The sequence below is a fragment of the Scyliorhinus torazame genome, chromosome 4 (genome assembly GCF_047496885.1).
Source record: "Scyliorhinus torazame isolate Kashiwa2021f chromosome 4, sScyTor2.1, whole genome shotgun sequence".
Classification (NCBI taxonomy): domain Eukaryota; kingdom Metazoa; phylum Chordata; class Chondrichthyes; order Carcharhiniformes; family Scyliorhinidae; genus Scyliorhinus; species Scyliorhinus torazame.
In genome coordinates, this window is record NC_092710.1 from 314,460,865 (window position 1) to 314,480,566 (window position 19,702).

The 19,702-nt window shown below is 44.8% G+C and overlaps 1 protein-coding gene across 8 annotated transcripts in view; it reads right to left on the minus strand.

Moving 5' to 3' along the window:
* Positions 1 to 3,477: 3,477 nt before the first annotated feature.
* Positions 3,478 to 19,702, minus strand: part of LOC140411085 (ADP-ribose glycohydrolase OARD1-like) — a 39,755-nt gene continuing 23,530 nt past the window's right edge. For 4 of the 8 annotated variants that reach the window (XM_072500105.1, XM_072500109.1, XM_072500110.1 and 1 more), the window contains exons 2-6: positions 12,143 to 12,217; positions 10,895 to 11,048; positions 7,020 to 7,078; positions 6,234 to 6,346; positions 3,478 to 4,156 (exon numbers count right to left, since the gene is read on the minus strand). In XM_072500105.1, coding sequence (XP_072356206.1) covers positions 4,054 to 4,156; positions 6,234 to 6,346; positions 7,020 to 7,078; positions 10,895 to 11,048; positions 12,143 to 12,217 — 504 coding nt within the window. In that variant the 3' untranslated portion in view covers positions 3,478 to 4,053. Of the gene's footprint in view, positions 4,157 to 6,233; positions 6,347 to 7,019; positions 7,079 to 10,894; positions 11,052 to 12,142; positions 12,218 to 19,702 lie in introns of all 8 variants that reach the window. The other 4 variants (XM_072500104.1, XM_072500106.1, XM_072500107.1 and 1 more) reach the window with 1 other exon arrangement.

The window sequence follows — 19,702 nt, forward strand, 5'->3', positions numbered from 1 at the left end:
GCCGAGAGGGCCAGTAAGGAACTGAGAGTTTAACAGTAATAGTGCATTTGTGAATATAAACAAAGTATAAAACTGAATTAAAGGTTCTTTATCTGAATGTCTATAAGTATTTTTAATTAGATGAACTAGTGGAATAAATAGAGATAAATGGACCGGATCCAATTTCCATTACAAAGATATGGGGCGAAATTCTCCGGAAACGGCGCGATGTCCGCCGACTGCCGCCCAAAACGGCGCCAATCAGACGGGGCATCGCGCCACCCCAAAGGTGCGGAATGCTCCGCATCTTTGGGGGCCGAGCCCCAACATTGAGGGGCTAGGCCGACGCCGGAGGAATTTCCGCCCCGCCAGCTGGCGGAAACGGCCTTTGTTGCCCCGCCAGTTGGCGCAGAAATGACATCTTCGGGCGGCGCATGCGCGGGAGCGTCAGCTGACAGTTTCCCACGCATGCGCAGTGGAGGGAGTCTCTTCCACCTCCGCCATGGTGGAGCCCGCCCCAGGACCCCGGAGCCCGTCCGCGCCGCCTTGTCCCGCCGGTAAGGTAGGTGATTTAATTTACGCCGGCGGGACAGGCAATTTATCAGCGGGACTTCGGCCCATTCGGGCCGGAGAATCGAGCGGGGGAGCCCGCCAACCGGCGCGGCGCGATTTCCGCCCCCGCCGAATATCCGGTGCCGGAGACTTCGGCAACCGGCGGGGGCGGGATTCACGCCAGCCCCCGGCGATTCTCCGGCCCGGCGGGGGGGTCGGAGAATGTCGCCAATGGAGTGAGATCTTCTGCTGTTCACACTGGCAGGATCTTCCCGTCCTGACAACGGCGCACCCCAGCCATGAGTTTCCTGGTGGCGTGCGGTGAATCTAATGGGGAAATCCCATTGACAGCAGTAGGACCAGAGGATCCTGCTGCTGGCCAAAGGCGGGCTACCCCCCCACTGAGGAGGAACATGCCGCAGGGAGGCCAGAGAATCTCACGCATGGTTACAGAGGTCCCAAGCCTTTTGGTCCCAAGCCAAGCTGTTCCAGTGTAGGTACAACATAGGCATCTACTCGGCAATGTGGAAAGTTGCCATGGTGTGTCCATACATAAAACGCAGGACAAATCCAATCCTGCCAATTACCGCCCAGTCTACCCTGGATCATCAGTACAGTGACAGAAGGGGTCATCAACTGTGCTATCATGCGGTTGTTACTTTGCAATAACCTGCTCACTGATGCTCAGTTTGAGTTCCACCAGGATCACTCGGCTCCTGACTCATTGGTTCAGACGTGGGCAAAAGAGCTGAATTCCAGAGGGCTGCCTTTGACATCAAGGCACATCTGACCAAGTATGGCACCAAGGAGATCTAGCAAAACTGAAGTCAATGGGAATTGAGGGGGTAAACCCTCACTGATTTGGGTCAAAGATGGTTGTGGAAGTTGGAGGTCAATCATCTCAGTTCCAGGACATCACTGCAGGAGTTCCTCAGGGTAATGTGCTTGGCCTAACCATCTTCATCTGCTTCATCAATGACCTTCCCTTACATTATAAAGTCCATGGGGATGTTGGCTGATGATTGTGCAATGTTCAACACCATTCACGGCTCCTTAGACTTTTTTTCCCCAATTAAGGGACAATTTAGTGTAGCCAATTCACTACACTGCACATCTTTTTGGGTTGCGGGGGCGAGACCCACACAGACACGGGGAGAATGTGTAAACTCCACACGGACAATGACCCAGGGCTGGGATCGAACCCAGATCCAATGCGTCGTGAGGCCACAGTGGTGCCCCTCATGACTCCTTAGATAATGAAGCAGACCATATAACATCCAGGCTTGAACTGACAAATAGCCAGTAACCTTCGCCCCAGACAAGCGCCAGGCAATGACCATCTCCAACAAGAGAGAATCTAACCAACGTCCCGTGACATTCAATGGCATTACCATCACTAAATCCCTCCCTAGCAACATCCTGGACATCACCATTGACCAGAAACAGAACTGGACTGGTCATGTAAATACTGTGGCTGCAAGAGCATATCAAAGGCTAGGAAACCTGCGAATAGCTCACATCCTGACTCCCCAAAGCCTGTCCACCATGTACAAGGCACAAGTCAGGAGTCTGATGGAATACTCTCCACTTCCCTGGATGAGTGCAGTTCCAACAACACAAGACCTCAACATCATACAGGACAAAGCAGCCCGCTTGATTGGTACCCGTTCCACAAACATTCACTCCCTCCACCACTGATGAACTGTGCCGGCAATGTATACCATCTACAGGACGTTCTGTCGGAACTCACCAGCACCTTCCAAACCCAAAACCGCTTACAAGGACAAAGTCAACAGCACCACAAAATTCCCCTCCAAACCACTTACCACCCCAACCTGGAATATATCACTGTTCCTTCACTGTCGCTGGATCAAAATACTGTACCTCCCTCCCTAACAGAACTCTTGGTGTACCTACACCAAAATGTTTCAAGAAAGCAGCTCAACACCACCTTCTCAAAGGAAACTAGGGATTGGCAATAAATGCTGCCATAGCCAGCAACACTCACATCCAAAAATGAACTAAAAGTTCAAGCTTGTACGTCAACCAGAGGCACGGTTACAAGATCTTCCGATTCTTGAAAGAAGACAAAGGGTATGGATCAGAGAGAGCAGACCCCTGCTGGTACGGCAATTGAGATTATATCTTGTCAAGACACATGTCAGGTATCAATCGAAGAAATGGATCTGCCCTCATTTCAATGAACAGAAAACCATTAACAGGGTAGGCAGAGTACACTGAACCTCAAGAGAATGTCACACCTACCCCAGAACCACAAACGAGGGAAACCAGGAGTGACAAAACCCCACAAACTGACCTCAGAGCAACAGGATTCTCATTGACCTCAGAAGGAGCTCCCCATTAATTCAGAAAGCCTGGTGAAACTCACCGAAGAGAATTGCTCTTTAAGAGAAGAGACTTAGGGGCAAAGTATAGGAGAACGTGCTTATAACAGTACGGGATTGAAGACTCAGGAGAGACGTAGAGTAAAGGATTAACCGAAAATTACTGAACATGTGCATAAGGAATAACGTCATAGTGATGTTACTTTTTCAGAGAGTATGAATCATCTCAGGAGCGTAGCTCCAGTTATGTCTTAGTCTTATTTAAGATTTATAAAAAGCTAACAAATTCCAAGATAAAGCTTGGAAATATAACAGATATTCCACTCAGCATGGCACGTAAGACCTCGATTTGATGTCTCATCTGAGAGACAACAATTCTGACAGTACAGCACTGGAGTGTCAGCCTAGATTGTTGTGTTCAAGTCCTGGAGTGAGCCATAGGTGTTTGGATTTAGAGATAAATTAAGGTGGGAGGAGTCACGTGTGGAGCATAAACCTTAGCTTTGTGAAATTCTATGCAAATAACAGATCGAATTATAACAGATCAAATTATCAGTACAATAATTCTATGGCAGCAGTAGTGTCTCGTACAGACTTGAACTCAGACTAACAGAAATAATTTATTCAATAAGGACATGTGAACAGGCTGACTCAAATAGTAAGCTCGATATCTTGGCAAATTACAAACTTGATACCTTGGCAAATCACAGACCAAAAACAATTCTTTAAAAATGTTTTTAAGAGTACCCAATTTTCTTTTTCCAATTAAGTGTGGCCAATCCACCTAACCTGCACATCTTTTGGGTTGTGGGGTTGAAACTGACGCAGACACGGGGAGAATGTGCAAACTCCACATGGACAGTGACCCAGGGCCGGAATTTGAACCCGGGTCCTCAGCACCGCAGTCACAGTGCGCCACCGTGCTGCCCTCAAAAACAATTCTTGAATTATCCCAAATCATGGAGGAGAAATTCTTTTAACAAAATAGGAGCACTTGTTTTAGCCCGAAAATTACAATCTATTAACGAGATTGTGGAATGCACAAAGTTGAAAATCTGACATTCACAAGTCTGGCGATTTCACCAGAATCAAACAGATAACCAACAAAAAGTACCCAAGTCTTCATCTGTCTCCCATTTGTATTTTTTTAAAGTATACATAGTCATAATAAGCATCCTCACAAAGAGTACACAGTGACTGTGGTATTTGTGTCCTTAAAAACCTCTTGAATTATTGCAGAAACTTTATCCCACTCCAGGTTGTCCAGGCCACATCCGATCCTGAAAAAAAAAAACAGTACTGTTCACAACGGTGGAAGTATAACTAGATCTTGAGTTAATAAGCATAATTAGAATGAAACGTTGCTAAATCCCATTATACAGGATAGTGAGGATTTCACACTTGTTATGCCGTGCATAAATTATTTGATTTATTTGCAAATGGATTAGCGACAGTTGAGACAACTAGGCTAGTCTTCAGGGTTGAGTCTCAATGAGCTGAAAACAAAGGCAGCTTTTAGTAATGCACGTCACACAGACTGGGAATCAGCGAACAAGGGATAAGCAAATGGTTTTGTAAACTCAGGAGTTACCCTGAGCCTACCAGCAGCCCAAGGCAGAAATTAAACCAAATTGAGTGGAACTCAAAAGGAAACCCACCCGACTACACTTTTATGGATCCAAAAGCATCCATGATATACATGCAATTACACTAATAGTCCTGTCCTTTAGAATGATTTGACTTGTAACATGTTTTAGGCTGATCTATTAAAAGTCAGCACTTTGCTCTAATTACAGTAATACATAACAATCCTCAAAACTAGTTACGGCTGTGGCAAACATTTTATTGGGTTTTCTGTATGGCACCAACTCCTTTGTAAGTGCAGTTACAACTTTAGCAAAGAATTAACAGAACCAAAGATGACTCGTTCATTTTAAACCAAATTTTATCTCCTCTCGTTAAACTAGTGGATCACATACCAGCTAAAAGACAGTCTGAGGGGCCAGCACGGCGGCGCAGTGGCTAGCACTGCTGCCTCACGGCACTGTGGTCCCAGGCTCCGGGTCACATGTCAGTGTGGAGTTTGCACATTCTCCCAGTGGGTTTCACCCCCACAACCCAAAGATGTGCAGGGTAGGTGGATTGGCCACGCTAAATTGCCCCTTAATTGGAAAAAATGAATTGGGCACTCTAAATTTATTTAAAAACAGTCTGAGCAGTGTCTATTTCATATCCAGAGTGATTTTTCATTGGATTACATCTGCTCACAGACAGTACAGATTTCTATTTTCCCACTTTTTAAAAAATAAATATTTTTCCCTTACTGTTGACCCTATCATCCTCCAGCGACCATGACGGATTTGCTGGTTCTGAAGACTTCTCGATGGTTGCCATGAATGCATTATGCACAGTCAACAAATGGTTTGAAGGGGTGAGAATGGTCTTTCTCCACTATATACATGTATAATAACTGTAGCCGGTTATTCATGAAAGCCCTGCCTTCTCAACCTTGCCCCTCGCCTGAGGGTGTGGTGATTATCAGGTTAAATCACCACCAGTCAGCTCTCCCCCTCAAAGGCGAAAAGAAGCCTATGGTCATTTGGGACTGTAGCGACTTTACCTTTTACATATTTAATACAGAAATTCAAACAATATTGAGAGTTTCCTTCCGAGCTTGGTAGTAATTCATACCATTGATGCCTCTAATATTCACATCACGTTGCCCAATTCTCTTGTGGTCCTGTCCCTCTCTATCTCTATAACCTTCTACAATCCTCAAGAGATCTGTACTCCTTCCAAGTCGTCGTTCTAATGATTCCCACCTTCTCAAAATGCTTCACATAGAAACTGACAGGGAAGTGAGTGCCAAAGTATTGAGGGAGAGATTCGTTAGAAAGATAAATTTTACAAAAATGTTTTGAGGAAATAGAAATTGTACAAAGTGGCACCAGAGAGTAGAGGAAAAGCAGATGGAGGCTCTGCTATTAAGACGAGGCATAATAAAGTGATGGAAATGTACAAACGACAGTCAGAAGATAGAAATTGTGTGTGTTGAAGGGGATGTGGGGAATGGAAGGAGATAAAGGCTGGAGGAATTTGGACAAATCGAATGTGCAAAATTGCTGAGAAATGCGACTGGGATGAGGCATTCAATTTAGTGCACCGGAGAACATAAAGCAAGAATACTTGCAAGACTAAGCATGGGACAGGGTACTGGAACCTCAAGTCTTGAAAAATTGGAAGTATGGAGAGCTGAGGATGATAAAGAGCGCAAAGCAGGATATTGGCATAATCAAGGATACAATTGTGATAGAACGGTAGTAAAAGCAATAAATTCAACGTCTTCATCATTATTACTTAGGCATCGAGATGCTCGAGACTCCACTACTTAGGCAGTGGTCCTTCATGACCCTGAGACTGCTCTGCAGATCGTCATAAGTTGGCTTATCTGATGCCATCTTTTTAGTGATCTGTAGAAAAAATAAATCACTTGTCAGGCAACAAGGTAGGCAACAATGACCAGGAGGTATTAAAAGTGGCAATTTTCTCAGGCTGGTCCTCAAATACACCGGATCACTTAGTTTAACTGAATGTCAGAAAAATCAGGTAGATAAGAAAAATATTACAACTTTAAAGAATTTTATGTCATATTTATTATTCAGCAACAATTAGAATCCTTGAATTAGATCAATAACTAAAACCACCAAAAAGTGAGAATGAAAGCCTCAGTTTTTTAACACCGATGACAGCAGAACGTTACACAGTCTCTTGCAGATCTGTCATTAGTGGAAGATAAGGTTGATGCGATGAGTTTATAATCAAGTCTGAAACATGGAACCCCCCCTATTAAGCTTAGTCCATAAGTCTTCAATAGAGATGGAGTGCTGGAATTGTATTGAGTTTATCTTCTGATTAACAAAATGAAAAAATTGAATAGCAGTTACTTCATGAACTTCTTGAGAGTATATCCAATTCTTGCTAAAACAGTGTGTAGTGTATTTTGAAAAATTAAAATTTAATAAAGATTTCAAAAGTGAAAATAGATTTTTCCAATTGATCCTGTACCCTGCCATGACGTTTAGATAATTTGAAAGACAAATAGTGATCCCATTACTCAATTTAAAATATGGCTGGATCGATTACCAAATAGTAAATGTATCTTTGATCTTTCTGTAGCACAGCCGCCTCCCCGGTCTTCTTTTCTGTAAAGAAAAATCACCAAAGTGCATTTTACATATTATCTGAAATAAAAGGTACAAAAACCTGATGAAGAAGCCAAACAAATTAACTATTCGAAAACTTTGAAAGCCTATTTTTATGTAAAGGGAACAAATAAGAACTAATGACTTGTAAATTAATAATTTTCAGTCTTGTTATAGGCATAGCAAACTTTCCATTTGTTGTATTATCAATTTGACACATTCTAATGGGTCATGGCTTAGCCCACAGCTTTAATGCAACAATGACACTAAAACAACAAACAGATGCAATTCAAATTGAGGTAATGTAGGCACCGTGTGAAATATGGACAGGGTATTTGCTGTGCAGCTGACACATTGACACAAATCTTCTGCTCAGCTTTGAACTGCTGCAGTCGATACTGATCAGGCAGAAACTAGGCACTTACCCCATGTTTAAAAGGCTCTGACTTTGTTGCAGCAGCCAGAAGTCGTCGCTCTGTGCAGGAATCCACACAGAGCAGCAAAGAGAATCAGCACAGAAGACTCACTTCCTTGGGTGAAGATTCGTAGGTTGGCAGGATGGTTGGGGGCAGGGTGAATGGAAGGAAGATGAGCGAGTGATTGGGATTCAGTTGTATAATTATCCACAAGTTGGACTAGGACTTTTCTTTCCAACGTTTCCTGGTCCAAAGTCTCCTATTGTAACTCGAGAGTTGGAGATTTTTCTTTTTTGGAGGATCCTGGAGAGCAGGGAATTGTTCAAACTTTCCAGGCAATTCCCATGGAGTCAGCATCTTGCAACTTCCACCGAGTTCTGTATGACTCTTGAGTCATACATCTGTATCTGACTATCCGGAGCCTGAATCAATGTTAGGTTTTTTATGAAGGTGATTTATTTTCATGCATGGTGTAGTCTCCACCAGAGTTCTATTTTTCATAGTGAGCAATTGAGGGTTTTCCTAGGATACCGCTGATGGAAGGTTTTAATCCAATACTTAAGTGAATCAAGTGCCCAAAATTGGCAATGGACAGATGATGTTTGAGTGTTTGTAACCAAATACTGGAAGAACCATAACAAGACAGCATTAAGCAACGAGAGTTACTACAGGTAGAGCACCTCTAATTTGACTACCTGAAAATAGGATATTTTCCTCCCTACTCTCCAGCAAACCGCGACGCTACCCGACCCAGCTCAGAAAAGTCTGTGAAGTTGCCGAGCTCTGATTGGCTTCACGAGTATGACATTTCCCACACTTCAGTGAACCGTGATGCCACCTGACCCAGTTCAGACATGGCAGGCGACAAGTTTTTAAAAATAAATTTAGAGTACCCAATTCATTTTTCTCCAATTAAGGGGCAATTTAGCATGGCCAATCCACCTACCCTGCATATCTTTGGGTTGTGGGGGTGAAACCTACGCAAACACGGGGAGAATGTACAAACTCCACACTGACAGGGACAGTGACCCAGAGCCGGGATCGAACCTGGGACCTCGGTGCCGTGAGGCAGCAATGCTAACCACTGCGCCACCATGCTGCCCTCTGGCAGGCCACAGTTGAACTCACCCAGGAAGAACAAAACAATCCAATGAGGTAGAATATTTTACTTGTTACATTGCAAGATTCTTGCAACAAAATAGGTGTTCAACCTACCTGCAAGTTTACCGTGCTTCCATCATTAATGTGGAGATTCTATCATTCCCCATAAACAGTTCTTTTGTGTCAAATAATACAAATTACCCATTTATACACTGGCTCCTCGACTAAGTTATGAAGGAAACAGTTTCTTAAGGTCTGGTGAGCTTAGAATGATTGGTATAACATGGATGGTGTTCTAAAAAGGAAAGAATACTGCCTTATACTCTATCTTTCACTCCACCCTACCGGTTTCTTCTGTAGATATTTTACCAGCATGCACCCCACTAGCCAGGAGAAAAAGTATGGAGTGGTGGATTTTTCTGAGATAAGCATCAATACCATGCTGTGAGCATAGAGAAAGGCCCACAAGACTAACTCACCCTCTCATTTGTAATCTATACACATAATTTTAGCTTCCCTCCTGTCTTGATGGCAAACCTACAAAGCCACTGCCTGCTGAACCTGAATGAGCCTAACTTCTCAGAGTACTTCAGCCATAAAATTGACATTACTAGCTGCAATGCCACTTAATTATGCCATGAGCTGTAAGATTTCGGTTAATGAATTTATGCTTAACTTGTGAATTCTCCATGTTACGACCATATTCCCTGCTACCCTTTATCAGAACCCCAGCAACGTTGTGTTGAGGTCACGCCAGAAGCAGTAACACAGCTTCTGACTGACTTGCTTTCCAGTTACAGCATTGGTAATTTTTATTCCTGTTTCCAGTATTTAGAATTTCAGTTCATCTCTGAAAGTTCTCTTTGTAACTTCTGAGCAAAGAACTTCCCTAACTCTAATCTGGCATTCATTTTTATGACGATTCTGGAAAACTCAAATCATGTTTGCAAATGTTTGGGGACGAGCTGTAGTACTAATCATTCTGCTATGATTTGGAATGAAAAGTGGTGTTGCTCGTTTTCAATCCCAACAGTGTCGCCAATACTGTTGCTAATATTAATGATAATGTTGGTGAACCACAAGCCTTCCCTTATATCGATCAAATGACCATACAACCAGTTAGTTAATTCAAAAGATGGTTTATTTACATACACAAGAGTTTCCTCGACATGCAAACACAATATCTACTACGGGTTAAACTACACCCATCAGCTACAATAACCTATACTTAACTTCAGGGCGACCGGCACTGTGCAAATGGATAAGGCCTTTATCTGAATTTCACTTGGCTGGTTCGAAGAAAGTGGCTCTGTCTCTGCTGGGCTCATCCGTCAGGTGGCGATTGTTGGTCTTGAACTTGGCTGGCTGTTCCTGATACAGTTGGGCTGGCACAGGCTGGATCCAAAAGAGACAGAACACATGGCTGTGCTCTCTTTTATCCCTCTGGGATTTCGCGCTCTTTGGAGCGGTCTTTAACCTTGGACCCAATAGTTCAACAGGGCTCTGATCACTGTCTTCGATTTCGGCCAATAAAGGGGCGGGTGCCTTGGTAGCTGGGCGGATCCTTAGCGGTCATTGACCTTGGCAGTTGTGCTTTCTGAGTAAAGGGAGTGGCGCCGATTAGTCTGTGGCTGTACTGGTTTCTTGATTGGAGTTCTATAGTCCTGGGAAAATGGGCCATTAAAATGCAAACGAGCAGGGGGTTTCGATCAGGTCTAGTTACCGGTGTTTCAAATACACAAGCTCTGTATCTGTCGGAGTCCTGGGTTGGCCATAATTCCCGTCGTCCTTTGCAGGTGGCCATCTTAGATGACTACAGTGGGGCGAAAGAGCAAGCACTGGTATGAAATGAAATGAAAATCACTTATTGTCACAAGTAGGCTTCAAATGAAGTTACTGCAATAAGCCCCTAGTTGCCACACTCCGGCGCCTGTTCGGGGAGGCTGGTACGGGAATTGAACCATGCTGCTGGCCTGCCTTGGTCTGCTTTCAAAGCCAGCGATTTAGTCCTGTGCTAAACCAGCCCCAAGGATTAAACACAAGGTTTAGGATTTTTTACACACGTTTTATCCAAATATTTAAAGAACAGATTAGATAGGTGGCTAGACAAAAGAGGATGAACAACATGGGTTCATTAGAGAACGAGCCACCTTATTTCTTCTAAAAGAACTCGCTGCTTGATTTGCTTTACAAGGGGTTACGAATTTGGTGCATCTGAAAAATGTTGTGTTTTACCAGAGAAAATGATATGCTGTTGGTTTACAGATCTAAAATTACTTCTGTAATTTTACTCTCTTACTCTGATTCTGCAGCTCCTCAACGCATCCATATTTCTTCTTGAACAAGACAGCTATTCCTGCCTCCATTTCACAATCTTCACTGATGCAATGTGCCAGTGCGTCCTTCTCTGGGCAGGAGAACAGATCACCTTTCAAGTAACTGATCTCAAAACTCTGCTGTTCCCAATGAAAAGACATTGTTAGAGGTTAGCAGTACATGAAAGATTTGCTATTCCCACAAGTCTTTGTAACAGTTGAGTATTTTTCAGTTGAAAGCATCCATACAGTTCACAATTGTTTTTTTTAAAAAGGACAAAATTGGCAAGAAATTAGAAATGGACCTTCAGATCTTGGAGCTTGCTCATTCATTTATACCTTCTATGTTATTTTGATCACACTTATTAATGATGGGACTAGACATTCTTATATGGCCAGTCAGATAAGGCAAACACGGGCAGTGCTCCTGCCAGCCTGGCACTGCCACCCGGGCAGTGCTCCTGCCAGCCTGGCAGTGCTACCCAGGCACATTGGTAGTGCCAGGATGCTAGCTGGGCAGTATTAAGGTGCCCACATTACAGGGAAGAGCTAGGGGCCCACCCTGTACTGATCCTTAGCACCTGGGGGCCTCCAATGGCCCGGGAGACCCCCAGCGCCATTCCGCCTGATCCGTGCTTGGGTGGACCAGTGTTAGACAGCGGCCGGTTACAGCCTCGCTGGGGGGGGAAAATCAGGCAAATTCTTCGAAGTGGATTTTAAATGTCTCGTGGGACTTGGGTGGATCCCACGAGGTGCGAAGGCTGCCAGGAAGCCCACGAGAGGCCTTGCCCGGGATTCACCAACCGCACTGCGCTCGAGCGACAGTGCAACGTGGCCGGTCGATCATGCCCTGTGATTCACGTACCAAAGCACCCAGATTCTTCTGTGCCACTGAGTTCTGCAATCTCCCTCCATTTAAATAGTATGCTGCTTTACCTGATTATCTGAATAGAAGCAAAGGTACGGGGAAAGGCAGGAGAATGGCAATATGCCCTAATGCTCATTTGAAGAGAGTCAGGGTAGACATGATGAGCTGAATTGACTCCTTCTGCACTGTAATTCTGTGATAATTTACTGTTATTTAGGTTTATTAATTCAAAACATTAGATAGTTCATTTAAGCTCCAAAAAGGATTTGAATGATTCGGAGTAGACGGTTTCTGGCTTTAGCAGAGAAAACAGTGGAGAAAAAAGGAGAAATTATGTTAAAAACTCAGCGTGGCCCATACTTACATTGCCCTCTGGTGGCTTCTCTGAGGAACTTGTCATTTTTCTCCTTTTCTTCAATTTACTTTGTGTTTCCTCCTCCTAACAGAGCAAAATAAAATCTGTTAACTGTAATATTCATTTAATTATGGCTCAGTGTCTACATTCTCAAATAATTAAAGTCTCACTCCAAAGACCTCTGCTGAAAATCTACACTGGCACTTTACAGCAGTAGTGAGGGAGATCTTCACCGTTGAGAGTGCTGTCTTTCAGTTGAAACTGCTCATCGGGACCCCACTAAACTTCTTGGGTACATGTAAAAGATGCCATGGCACAATGTTGAAGAGCAAGGAGTTCTGCTTCGTCTTGCCCAATTTACCCCTCAATCAATATCATTCCTGTTTCTTTTTCTTCAACATTAGACGACACATCAAAAGTACTTCATTGACTGTCGAGAAATTTTTCATGCCCTGAAAGGCATTATACAATGTACTCTTTCTTATGGCTCCCGTTTTCATTCTGCATCAAAATTATTCCAAATTACCTGCTCAACAGACATTAAGGATGCTTTATTGACCAGATCTCCAATTTTCACTTTCTCCCTGATAAGGAAATTAAATCCAGTTGAGCCATCTTTGAAGAAAACAAATTGGCATTGGAATCTCTTGCATGGAGCAGTGCCAGCCATTGGCAGCAGCAATCCACACCTTGCAAGCAAATATGGATTTGAATCCTGAGGTCTCTGCTCACCCACACCCTTCAATATGTTTCTATTGACTGTATACTTCCATACTTTTGCACTAATGTGTCTACAACCTCTTAAAAGTCCTGAAAGGCTAACGTGCGACGACTATTAGGGGTGATAATGATGCCCCCAGTGGAGGGGGAGGCAGAGATAGTGGCGGCAATGGACGCAGAGAAGGCATTTGATAGGGTGGAGTGGGAGTATTTATGGGAAGTGTTAAGGAGGTTTGGGTTTGGGAACGGGTTTATTAGCTGGGTTAGACTTCTTTATGGGGCTCCAACGGCAAGCGTAGTTACAGGTCGACATAGATCGGAGAATTTCCGACTATATAGGGGAACAAGACAGGGATGCCCGCTGTCTCCATTGTTGTTCGCATTGGCAATTGAACCTCTGGCCATGGCGTTGAGAGACTCCAGGAAATGGAGAGGGATGATTAGAGGGGGAGAAGAACACCGAGTCTCGTTATATGCGGATGACCTATTGTTATACGTGTCGGACCCAGTGGGGGGGATGATAGAGGTTATGTGAATTTTGAGGGGGTTCGGGGATTTCTCGGGGTATAGGCTAAACATGGGGAAGAGTGAATTATTTGTGATACATCCAGGGGACCAGAGTAGAGAGATAGAAGGCTTGCCTCTAAGGAAAGTGGAAAGAAACTTCCGATACCTGGGGATTCAGATCGCTAGGAGCTGGGGAACCTTGCACAGACTTAATCTGACACAGTTGGTAGAACAAATGGAGGAGGACTTCAAGAGGTGGGACATGCAGCCTCTATCGCTGGCGGGCAGGGTGCAAGCCATTAAGATGATGGTCCTCCCGAGGTTCTTATTTGTATTTCAATGTCTCCCTATACTAATCACCAAGACCTTTTTTTATAAAATAGACAGGAGCTCACGAGCTTCGTGTGGGCAGGGAAAGTTCCGAGAGTAAGGAGGGGGTTCCTTCAGCGTAGTAGGGACAGAGGAGGATTGGCACTACCGAACTTGGGCGATTACTATTGGGCCGCCAACGTGGCAATGATACGTAAATGGATGATGGAGGGTGAGGGAGCGGCGTGGAAAAGACTGGAGAGAAAGTCCTGTAAAGGGACGAGTTTAGAGGCGCTGGTGACGGCGCCGCTACCGATCTCACCTAAAAAGTTTACCACGAACCCGGTGGTGGCGGCAACATTGAATATCTGGGGACAGTGGAGGCGACAGAGAGGGGTGCGGGGAGCCCTGGTGGGGTCCCCAATCAGGAACAACCATAGGTTTGCCCCAGGAAGAATGGATGGAGGATTTCAGAGCTGGTACCAGTTGGGAATTAGGAGGGTGGGAGATTTATTTATAGATGGGACTTTTGCGAGCTTGGGAGCATTGGAGGAAAAGTATAAGTTGCCCCGGGGAAACTTCCTTAGATATATGCAGGTGAGGGCGTTCACAAGACAACAGGTGAGGGAATTTCCGCTGCTCCCGGCACAGGGGATACAGGACAGGGTGCTTTCAGGGGTGTGGGTCGGAGAGGGCAAGGTGTCAGAGATTTACCGAGAGATGAGGGAAGAGGGGGAGGAGTCGGTGGGCGAACTAAAAGGAAAGTGGGAAGAAGAACTAGGGGAGGAGATAGAGGAGGGTATGTGGGCTGATGCCCTAAGCAGGGTAAATTCCTCTTCCTCATGCGCCAGGCTTAGCCTGATTCAATTTAAGGTGCTACATAGAGCACACATAACGGGAGCAAGATTGAGCAGGTTCTTTGGAGTGGAGGACAAACGTGGGAGGTGTGGCGGGAGCCCGGCAAACCACGCACACATGTTTTGGGCGTGCCCGGCACTGGAAGGGTATTGGAAGGGAGTGACGGGAGTGATTTCGCGGGTGGTGAAGGCTCGGGTCAAACCAGGCTGGGGGTTAACTCTATTTGGAGTTGCGGAAGAGCCGGGAGTGCAGGAGGCGAAAGAGGCCGACGTTGTGGCCTTTGCGTCCCTAGTAGCCCGGCGCAGGATCCTACTCATGTGGAAGGAGGCGAAACCCCCCGGACTGGAGGCCTGGGTAAATGATATGGCGGAGTTCATTAAACTGGAGCAGATAAAGTTTGCCCTGAGAGGATCGGCTCAAGGGTTCACCAAGCGGTGGCAGCCATTTCTCGACTACCTAGGGGAACGTTAGAGGGAAGACAGATGACCAGCAGCAGCAACCCAGGGGGAAGGGGGGGGGGGTTTAGTTTAGTTTAGGTCAAAGATAATGGGGTTTTGTTAAAAATTTCTGTATTGTTATTGTTGCGTTTGCTTTGTAAGAGGGGGAAAATTGTTGTTTGGGAAAAAAATTTCAATAAAACTTATTAAAAAAAAAAGTCCTGAAAGGCATCCAAACTTTTCCCACTTTTGTACCTGTGTGCCAATCAATAATAGTGATCTGAAAATTCAATATCAACATGTATATTTTTTCCCTGAAGCCTAAATTCGCCGAGGGAAAATCATTTAAAATAGTTTCTGAAGGGTTGGTTCAAACGTAAAATAATTTCAAATTATATTGTAGGCATGGATAAAGAATGGTAAGGACGGCATGTTGGCGCAGCGGTTAGCACTGCTGCCTCACGCCGCTGAGGACCCGAGTTCAAACCTGGCCCCGGGTCACTGTCCTTGTGGAGTTTGCACATTCTTCCCGTATCTTCGTGGGTCTCACCCCCACAATCCAAAGATGTGCAGGCTAGGTGGATTGGCCACGCTAAATTGCCCCTTAAAAAAAAAGAAAATTTCCTAGCTGCTTAGGCAATTTCCAAAGGGAAACACAGCAGCAGTACTCAGCATTCAACTCAGACATGCCATGATGACTTTTGTCAATGTACTCTGTTGATTATTCTTTTTGTCTACTATGTACGTACTGTGGTACATTCCCTCAGCCGCAGAAAAATACTTTTCACTGTACTTCAGTACATGTATGTGGAAGGGAAATTAATGAGTTGCCAACTTAGAAGCATGCTGGGAATATTGTCTATATTTTAACACTACTTTTTAACGAAAATAAGTAGGTCAGAAAATGTGAACAAAATACTGCTTATTATTTTGGACTCGGCCTTATTATAAGTTGTTCTTCCGAAGGACAACAAAATGCGTACTCAAGTTGTTTTTAAACCAAGGGCAAAACATTCGTATTTCCTCTTGCGTATGTTCCAAGGTTTTATCTCTTTTAAAGTTGTTTATTTCACACTATAATTATGATGGTTTTTAACTGTATAATTCAGAGTGCTGTGGAATGGCTATGCAGCCAGACCACTCCCCCCTCCGCAAATATTTGTGTAAATTGAACTTCAAAGAATTTGTCTTTATTATAATTTCCACGACAATGCGACAATATATCAAATCAAATCCCACTTTTTCAAACTCAGGTGTACCTTGGTCCTGAAATCCAGATTCATAACAGCACAAAAGGAGGCCCTTCAGCCCATCAATTTCATGACAACTCTCTGTAAAGTCAGTCAGTCTGGTTCCTGCACTCTATCCTTGTAGCCTGGGAAGTTTATTTGTCGTCAGGTGTCCAACCAATTTCCTTTTGAAATAAATGGATCATCTCTTCTTCCACCCGCCCCCCCCCCCCCCCCCCCCCACTCACAGGTAGTGTGTTCCAGGTCATACCAAGCACAGAGGAAAACATTTTTTCTCACATCTACTCTTGCATCCCTTGCCCAAATTCGTAAATCTATGTCCACTCGTCCTTGTATGACCAGCTAATGGGAACAACTTTTTTGTCTACTTTGCTTATATCTCTTTTGCTTCAAACAAGTTTGGTGTTGAAATAGCCCAGGTTGAGGAACATTTTCTGTTAATTCTCCAGATACCTGTCTGTGGTAACTGAATTACTGGGAAGCCCCACAAGGCACAAGATAATTCTTGCGAGAAGTCTCCAAAATTAGCAGCCTTGCAGCTAGCATACCTTTCACAGTGTGAATATTTTATCATAAAAATATGGTTGAAACTAAAACATTCACTCCAGAATTACAGAAAGCCTTGAATCAATTGCTGTAGTTGTCAGGGAGCTGCTTAGAGAGAGTATGAGTGATGCTGGGCGATGTCACACAAAGCGCCGGGAAAACTGCAAAACATATAAAGCTTGGTGGACAGCTGTAGCAATCAGAGAGAGCTTTAAACCACCCCTTAAACGGAGCAGCATTAATGGAAAGTCAGTTGTCATTCACAGCACCACATGAGACTGGTTAGCTTTTTTTTTTTGTTATAAATACCACTTGCTCAGGAAAAAAAGGCAGACAGCAAGAAAGAACACATCAATATCAATGTATAAAAAGAAACACAATGAGCTCTTTGCCCAAGAGTGTGGGAACAATTCCACATTCTGCTGTCTGAAGCAAAACCATAACTACATCTTTGGAAACCGGTACAGCATAGGAAATATGAGTGATTAGAATGATGGCACTATGTAGGAATTAACAGAAGCCAAAACATTGTATTTAGTTTCTGCACATAAACAATAGTGACTATGCCTCAAAAATATCCGGGGCTGTGAAGCACTTTGGGATAGCCTGGAGTTGTGATTGGCATTATATAAATGCAAGTTACTTCTTCCTCTCTTAGCATGATCACAAAAACTTGAATTTCACAAATGTTTAATTGCAGAAGGACATTATGAATATGCATTCTTTGATCTTCTTGTGCCGCACTCCACCTCAACTGCAAGCAGAAACCTATTGGTCTCTTCAAACAGTGCACTGAAACTAGCCACAAGGAAGTGCATAAGCAGTTAAAAGGTGACTGCATCTTTTACTTCCTCCCCATGATTTTGTGGATTCTGCCACTCTTTTGTACTCAGAATTTTGGTTGCTGTGGACTATTTTTGCACATTCCTATGCCCCTGGTATTTTTACCCGTCTGAATGCCTAGTCGCATTTGGATTTGGGTTTATTGTCACGTGTACCGAGGTACAGTGAAAGTATTGTTCTGCATACAGTCCAGATCGTTCCATACTTAGGGGGGAAAAAAGGACGTATGATAGGTACACAATGTAAATACATATACAGACATCAGGTGACGCATGCAGAGTGTAGTATACGGAGGCAGCACGGTAACACAGTGGTTAGCACTTTTGCTTCACAGCTCCATGGCCCCGGGTTCGATTCCCGCTTGGGTCACTGTCTGCAAAGTCTGCATATTCTCACCGTGTCGGCGTGGCCAATCCACCTAATCTGCACATCTTTGGACTGTGGGAGGAAACCAGAGCACCTGGAGGAAACGCAGGCGGACATGGGGAGAACATGCAGACTCCGCACAGTGACCCAAACCGGGAATCGAACCTGGGACCCTGGAGCTGTGAGGCAACAGTGCTAACCACTATGCTACTGTGTCTTCCCAGATCGTGTCTTCAAACCAGGTTTACCAGCATCTGGGCCACGCAGTCTATGGGGTTCCTGCCTTCGGTTCCTTCCGGCAGGTCCACTAACCTCAGAGTTTGGCGCCGCGACAGGTTCTCCTGGTCTTTTATCTTCCCCTTTCGGTTCCCCAGTGTTACCCCCAATCTTGCCACCTCCAACTCCAGGGAAACCATCCAGTCGCTCTTGTCTGTTGAGGCCTTTTCCAGCTCTTTGATAATGTTCCCCATGGCCTCTGGTTGCCTCTCTGCCTTGTCCAGGGCCACCTGCATGGCGACCAGAGTCTCCGCGACCGCTACCCTGACCGCACCTTTATGTCGGCCTTGATGTCCTCTTTGAGCTCCCTGGTGAGGAACGTCTTCCATCTGCCTTCCGGCGAGGGGGAGCTTCACGTGCTGAGCCTGCACATTCTCCCAGTGTCTGTATGGGTTTCCTTCGGGCGCTCCAGTTTCCTCCCATAGTACAAAGATATATAGGTCAGGTGGATTGGCAATGCTAAATTGCTCTTCGTGTCCAAAAAGGCTAGGTGGGGTTACTGGGGTAGGGTGGAGGTGAGGGCCGGTGCAGACTCGATTGGCCGATGGCCTCCTTCTGCACTGTAAATTCTATGATACTCAGTAGAGAAGATGCATGGAGAGATCAGTTCAGTCCATAAGAGGGTCATTCAGGAGTCTGGTAACAGTGGGGAAGAAGCTGTTTTTGAATCTGTTAGTGCATGTTCACAGACTTTTATAACCCCAGCTCCTCGTCCCACCTGTCTTCACTTCTACCAAAACCTGCTCTTCTCCCTCGATTTGCCCATCTATCTCAGACGTGCTGCCCTCCTCAGACCCCACGCACGAGAGTATCCTTTCCAACAGGGCAGATGGTGGCGCCTCAGGGAATGTCGGTAATGCCTTCTGGACAAAGTCCGAACCTGAAAGTACATGAATATATCCAATCCCCCAAGCCCTACCTTCTCCTTCAACTCGTTCCAATTTGCGAACAGTCCCTCCAGGAAAAAGTCTTTCACCCTCCCCAGCCCTTTGCTTCCACACCCCAGAATGTAGCATCCAATTTCACCGACTCAAACAAATGGTTCCCATGGGTAGGGGCCCATCTTGACACTGCCCTCAGCTTAAAATGCAAGTGGAATTGCCACCATATCTTTAATGTAGAAACTACCACTGGATTCACAGAGTATTTCACTGGAGCAAACGGCAGAGACGCCATCACCAGTGCTACCAGACCTGTCCTTTACAATACCCAGACTTCATCCGTACCCAACTAACTTCCTGATCCCCAAACCACCCCAACACGTTCTCTGAATTGGCAGCCCAATAATAATACATCAGGTTTGGCAGCATTAAACCTCCTAACCTGTCTTCCCCCCTGTAGGACACCTCTCCGAATCAGAGGTGCTCTCCCAGCCATATAAAGCCCATTATTCCAACTCCTGAAAAAAAGCCTTTGTTAGAAAGGCTGCGAGGAATTAAAACAGGAACAAAAATCAT